Source organism: Rhea pennata, unplaced genomic scaffold (genome assembly GCF_028389875.1).
Source record: "Rhea pennata isolate bPtePen1 unplaced genomic scaffold, bPtePen1.pri scaffold_32, whole genome shotgun sequence".
Lineage (NCBI taxonomy): Eukaryota > Metazoa > Chordata > Aves > Rheiformes > Rheidae > Rhea > Rhea pennata.
The window spans coordinates 2,022,943-2,029,435 of NW_026907679.1; the positions used below are offsets into that span (position 1 = coordinate 2,022,943).

A 6,493-nucleotide genomic window follows, 5' to 3' on the forward strand; every position below is an offset into this window, starting at 1 on the left:
TCTGAATCTAAATGCAACCCAGGGTCTTCAAAACCAGGACGTGATGCCGAGATAGACCGAACCATGTGTAAATGAACTCCCTTCTTGTCTCTGTCTGGATGTCCTGCCTGGGTAAGAGATGGGACTAGGAGCTTCCAGCTGAGGACATTTCCACTTATCATAGACTGCCATCTTCTGATGAAATAAATGGCAATGTTGGAATCAGTCTCTCTGCACTCTTTGGAAAGGGAAAACAGGTGACTATTTTAGTCTGCTTGAGAGAACATCTCCCAGGAGGAGGGAGCACAAGGGACAGAACAACTGCTTCCTTCAGCTTGTCCTGTGCTCCTGAGCTGAGCCCAGTTTTGGGGACAGAGGTTGCTCATGGCAACCTGGCAGCACTGCTGAGAGATGGCTGTGTCCCGAGGCGGCTCCTCTGCAAAGAGCAGCAGGACTCTGGGCACTGCCTGCTGCTGAGGAGGAGGTGAGATGAGAGAAGACAGGAGTGAAAGGCAGTGCAGAGTGAGAGGTCAGAGGAGCGCTCCTTCTGGAAGAAATCTTCACAGATTTTGCATGGTAAGTCTCTAGCTACAGGGCAATGCTGCTGTGTTTCCTGGAGGAGTCTCCTATGCCCATCCCATCCTGTGAGTGTGGAAGACGGGGAGATGCTTTAGAGCAAGGATTCCCTGCCAGAGGAAGGAAGGGAGGTCCGAGGGACACATCACCCTGCTCCTTTCTTGCAGGGATGGCTGCAGGGGTTTGAAGCCTGGCGGTGCACCCAGGTGGGCATGGACTGTCCTTCAGAGTGGAGTCTCTGCGCCCCAGGGTGCTGTGTGCCTGGGGCAGGGACTCTGCTGCCTTCGAGGTTCAGCACTCAGCCTGCCTGGGGAGCTCCACAGAATGCTGCAGGGTGGAAGCTCAGGGTGTAAGGAGGGACCCCTGGCAGGGCAGGTACTTTCTCCCATGGAGAGGCTGCTGCATGGGTCAGGGATCGGGGACATATCCAGAGGTGACATTTCACCAGGAATGCCAAGGCAGAGGAGAGCTGAAAGAGAAGGCGCTTTCATGAGTCGGTGCTTTCAGTTATTTTCTGTTTGGGTGAGGTGAAAGGGGACTGGATCTGTCAGGTTTAGACAGGGGACTGAGGCTCCAGGGCAGTGACACTGAGAGAGGAGCAGTTCTGGGAGGGACTTGGCAAATGCCTTCATCCACCCTGAAGCCTACAGAGAGAGCCAGCATCACCTTTCCAGCCTCAGCTAGGTTTGCTTCACCTGCTCCTTAGCTCCTACAAACCTGCAGGTGCCCCCGGACAGTGTCCTGCCCCCAGGAGCTTTCTGCAGGGTAGAGCTAAATGCTCAGCATGTGGGATGGGGTCTGTGATCACTGAGAGGGGAGAGACGTGGGGACAGAGACACAGCTCCCTGCAGGGACAGGTTTAGGCAGTGGAGCCATGGTCAAAGTGTGAGAGGAACCGATCAACTCCAGTGCCGCCTCTTCTCTCCCACCATATACAGCCCTCTTCTCTCGAGGTTGTGGGATCCAGGACATGAGTCATTTCCTCAGCAGCCAGACATCCAGGGGAGGAGACACTACTGAGTGTGTCTCTGTTCCTCCCTGTCCCTACCTCCCTTTTGAACAAATATCATGACGTTGCTCCCTGTCTCATACCTGCCCATGCTGCCGTTGTCCATCCCCTTGGGCTCTCTGGGCATGGGGGAGGAGGGGTTGATGCAGTTCAGACACCGACCATGTGGGTCCTGCCATGCAGATGTGTCTTTGATAGTGAGGTGCCCAAGTCCCCCTCTAACCTCTGGGGCTCTGGGCAATGCAGTTGCCCAGAAAGGAGGCAACTCTCTCTTCCAAACACCCTCAGCACCCTTAGGACATTCAGCCATTTCCCTGGGGTGTCTGGCTGGGCTGCAAGCTGCCCTCCAGAAGGGCACAGCTCTCCCTTTGCAGCTGGGTGTAACCCAGGTGCCTTAGGGAGAAGCACCTAGATACTAGGAACACGGAAATGCTGCTGGGAGGCTGGATGTGGGCAGCTGGAAGGAGTCCAGTGTGTTCCTGGCCGGAAGGGGAGGGCTGAGACCCCCCCTCACATACTCTCATAAGAGTGCTGATGGGAACTTTGGAACTGGATTCTTCTGCTCTCCACAGTGCCATTTCCTTTTTGGCAACATGAAAAAGAAACTTCTTGCAACTGTCTTCAACCTTTGAGGTGGGAACACAGGGCACCTGAGAACAAGGCAGGTGGATAGGCCAGTGCTCCTCTCTGTGCACTGAAGCTAGAGTGAAGCTAGTGTTTTTGCCTCTCTGGAATCACAGCTGGTCACTCTGAGTGCAGTGTTGAGGATTTCTATCTGCAAGCAGCCTCCTCCAGTGTGACAGTGTCAGTAGAAGAAATCATAAAATTATTCATGAGCCCACGTTTTTTAGAACTGGATGTGAAGTTGCTGAAATCTCTTCAACAGTATGAGTGGATTAAATCTGACTGGAACTGGGAATATAAATCTTAGTCACCTCTGTTCCCGTGTACGCAGTGCTGTACGTCAGGGCTGACTCCTCAGGAGCCCACAGCCAGAGGCCACTGCTTCTCATGGCAATCTCAGCCAGCACAAACCAGAGATCAAGGGATGGAGCTCAGTGATAGTACTGCTGAGATGGGGAGAGGTAACATGTTTGTTTGGCGGGCTTTATGGGAAAGCTTTGGTCTGCCCTAATTTTTCTTTATCTGTTCTTCTTTGGACAGTCCCCAAAGCTCAGAGTGAGCAAAATGTCCAACAGCAGCTCCCTCACTGAATTCCTCCTCCTGGCATTTGCGGACACACGGGAGCTGCAGCTCTTGCACTTCTTGCTCTTCCTGGGCATCTACCTGGCTGCCCTCCTGGGCAACAGCCTCATCATCACAGCCATAGCCTGTAATCCCCATCTCTATACCCCCATGTACTTCTTCCTCCTCAATCTTGCCATCCTTGACCTTGGCTCCATCTCCACCACTGTCCCCAAATCCATGGCCAATTCCCTCTGGAACACCAGGACCATTTGCTACTCTGGATGTGCTGCCCAGGTCTTCCTGTTTGTCTTCTTGTTTTCAGCAGAGCATTCTCTCCTCACTGTCATGGCCTATGATCGCTATGTTGCCATCTGCAAACCCCTGCACTATGGGATCCTCATGGACAGCAAAACTTGTGTCAGAATGGCAGCAGCTGCCTGGGCCAGTGGGTTTCTCAATGCTGTGCTTCACACTGCAAACACATTCTCAATACCCCTCTGCCAAGGCAACACAGTGGACCAGTTCTTCTGTGAAATCCCCCAGATCCTCAAGCTCTCCTGTGCAGACTCCTACCTCAGGGAAGTTGAGGCTCTTGTGGTTAGTCTTTGTTTAGTCTTTGGGTGCTTTGTTTTCATTGTGCTGTCCTATGTGCAGATCTTCACTGCTGTGCTGAGGATCCCCTCTGAGCAGGGCCAGCATAAAGCCTTTTCTATGTGCCTCCCGCACCTGGCCGTGGTCTCTCTGTTTGTCAGCACTGGCCTCTTTGCCTACCTGAAGCCCTCCTCCGTCTCTTCCCCAGCTCTGGATCTGGTGGTGACTGTTCTGTACTCAGTGGTGCCTCCAACAGTGAACCCCCTCATCTACAGCATGAGGAACAAGGAGCTCCAGAATGCCCTGAGGAAACTGATCTCATGGACATTTTTTAGTAGCAGTAAAATTACTTTTGCTCTCTGCAGATGACTCCCCCTGTGTCCTATACCTGGAAAGACCATTTTTTGTTCACTTTTTATTATTATTATTATTACTGTTGTTATTTTTATTTGTTATTATATTGCTAAACAAAAGCCTTGATTCATTCTACTTTTACTGAGATTACTCTGCCTCACCTGGTGCCCACGTAAGAGCATTTCTAACACTGGGTCAGAGCTGTCTCCATCACAGTATCTCTATAATAAAATAAGTTCGTCCTGGTGAAGTGCCTGAAGGCTGGGCTTCCTCTAAAACTCCTGTCCGTCATACCCTGTCCCCAGTACACATCCTTGAAACACTCTCCACCACCCTGCATACTGGTCCTTATCCAAAAAGTCATCTCCAGAGAAGGCTCCATGCCCAGCTATTTATAGAAATAGACATGCCTCCTTAGGGATTTTTTTCATATTAATGACCCCTCTGTTGTATTTGGTACCAAGCCCATGGCCCTCAGGTGGTAAGAGGAGCTAGAACAAAACTCTCAAGAAGTTCAAGTCGGAAGCAAATCCCCAAGTTTTTTGGAGTAATCATGGGTCCCACTGAGAGCCATTACCAACAAAAGCTCTCAGGGGCTGATGAGAGCAGAAAGTTTGAGGCACTGATTGCAGATAGGCAAAGGCAATGTGCAAGCTGTGACGCCGAGTCAGTCCTGATGTGCATCATCTAGCAGGGTGGCCAAACCTCACTGCCAGCCCTAGGGAAGGATGATCCTTTCCCTCATGCTTTGCTCAGGGCTCTTCCTGGGGACAGTGTGAGGGGTGGGGGTGTGCAAGGCCAAGTGTAGGACAATGATTTAGCACACTTTGGGCCGATGGGGGAAAGGGAGCCCTGAGACCCTGATGCCACAAGGAAGAAGTTTCCTCTCATAGGCCTTTGTGGCAGACACATCAACCATATCAAAGGGGACAAAGACCTCAGTTCTGTTGGAAGCTTTCAGCCTTGGCATTGTGCTCAGTCACCTCTACCACAGACAATCCAAAGCTGTCCCAAACCTGAACCTGTTTCCCTGCAGCCTGTAGGCACCCAGCCAGCTTCCCCACCTTGTTCTCACTGCAGGATCTCCCCACCTTTACTGACATCCCTCCGTCCTTGCTGGCTGCTCCTTGAAACACAAAGCCTGGAGCTGATCATGGAGTCCCTTTGGGTGTCCTGTTGCACCACAGCATTACCCTACAAGTGACATTCTTGTTAGCTGAAGGATAGTCTGAACCTCTCAAGATGCAGTTTGTGACTCTTTCCCCTTCTCATGCTGCTTCCCACTGCAAAAACAGACTCCATCATCTCTGAAACCACCCTTCAAGTAGTCACAGGCAACTACTCTAGTGACCCTAGCCTCACTTCAGCAGGCCAAAGCAACCCAGGTCCCTCGGTCTGTCCATACAGCCCATGTACTTCAGGACCCCAATCCCATCTGCGTAGACCTCTTCTGGACCATCACCAGTTTCTCCCCACTCTTCCAGCCCTGGGCAGCCCACACTGGGACACACTGCTCCAGATGTGGCCACACCAATGCTGAGTTGAGGAGGATGAGAACTGCCCCTCTCCGGCTGGCAATGCTCTTCCTAACAGAGTCCTGTGTGCAGCTGGCCTTGTTTGTGGTGAGCATGCACCATTTGCTCATATGGCATCCTTCGTGACGTTCTCCTCAGGATCAGTCCTCTGCCAGCCAGGTCTCTGCCTGGCCTGATGCACGTGTTGTTCTGCCCCACTGATGAGCCTTTCAAACAGGACAGGATGCAGGGTATACCCCTGAAGACCCCACCTTTACCTGATAAAGCATGACCATTCATGAAAACTCTCTGAGCTTGATCATCCAACCAGCCTTTTGCCCATCTGAATGTCTTCTTGATATTCACTACTCTCCTCTGCATGTACAGGTCAGTTATCATAGAAGACGATCAGGTTATTGAGGAATGTTTTGCCTTCAATAAATCTGTAAAGCTGGCAGGTCTGAAAGGACAGCATCCTCCAAGCTCAAGAATGGCCATACTCATATCCAGGAGAACAAGTAGACATCTCAGGAGACAGGCAGCTAAACAGGGAACTCACAGCTGAAAAATGATAGAAAATGTGGCACACAGGAATGGGAAGCAGGGAGAGGCTGCAAAGGAGGAATTTAGAAATATTGTCCAGGGAAGTCAGGAAGCAGATAGAAAAGCTAATGTTGCTCTAGGACAGACACTTGCAAGGGATGTCGAGGGCACAAAGATGAGCTCCTGTTGCTTGAGCAAAAAATAAACAAGGAAAATGTTGGTCCATGACTGAATGGGTCAGGGAATCTGGTAACAGCAGACACAGACAGGTCTGGGGAACTCAGTGCCTTTGCTTCACTCTCCACCAACAAGGTCTCCTAGGACATGGTGCCTGGAGTCAGGACTCCTGAGGAGAAAAACAACTAGCAGTGCCTAAGGCTTGACTCAGGAATTACTTGAAAGACCAGAAATGTATGGGACTGGATGGGCTGCATCTGAGGATGCTGAGTGCTGGCCACTATCTTGCAAGGCCTCTCTTTATCTTCTTTAGGAGGTTATGGAGATGGGGGAGGTGCCAATGACTGGAGAAAGGCAGGTGTCACATTTTAAAAATGCCAAAAGGATACCTGGGGAACTGCAGGCTGTCCAGCTTCACTTGGATGAAGAGAATGTCATGGAACAATGTCATGTTCTTTCTGCCCACATTTCTGGGTAAATGAAGGAGAAAAGGGGGCAAGGGAACAGCCAGCATGGACTTACCAAGAGTAAATCATGCTTCACCAGCCTGATGGTCCTCTAT

The 6,493-nt window shown here is 51.1% G+C and overlaps 1 protein-coding gene across 1 annotated transcript; it reads left to right on the forward strand.

The window, feature by feature from the left end:
- The first annotated feature begins 2,752 nt into the window (after positions 1-2,752).
- LOC134154487 (olfactory receptor 14A16-like) lies at positions 2,753-3,712 on the forward strand. The gene has a single exon (XM_062601158.1). The coding sequence runs from the start codon at positions 2,753-2,755 to the stop codon at positions 3,710-3,712; it is 960 nt and encodes a 319-aa protein (XP_062457142.1).
- The last annotated feature ends 2,781 nt before the right edge of the window (positions 3,713-6,493 follow it).

What these genes read in the sequence shown, in the direction of transcription:
- LOC134154487 (XM_062601158.1), top strand. Translation starts at nt 2,753, where the DNA reads ATGTCCAACAGCAGCTCCCTCACTGAATTCCTCCTCCTGGCATTTGCG.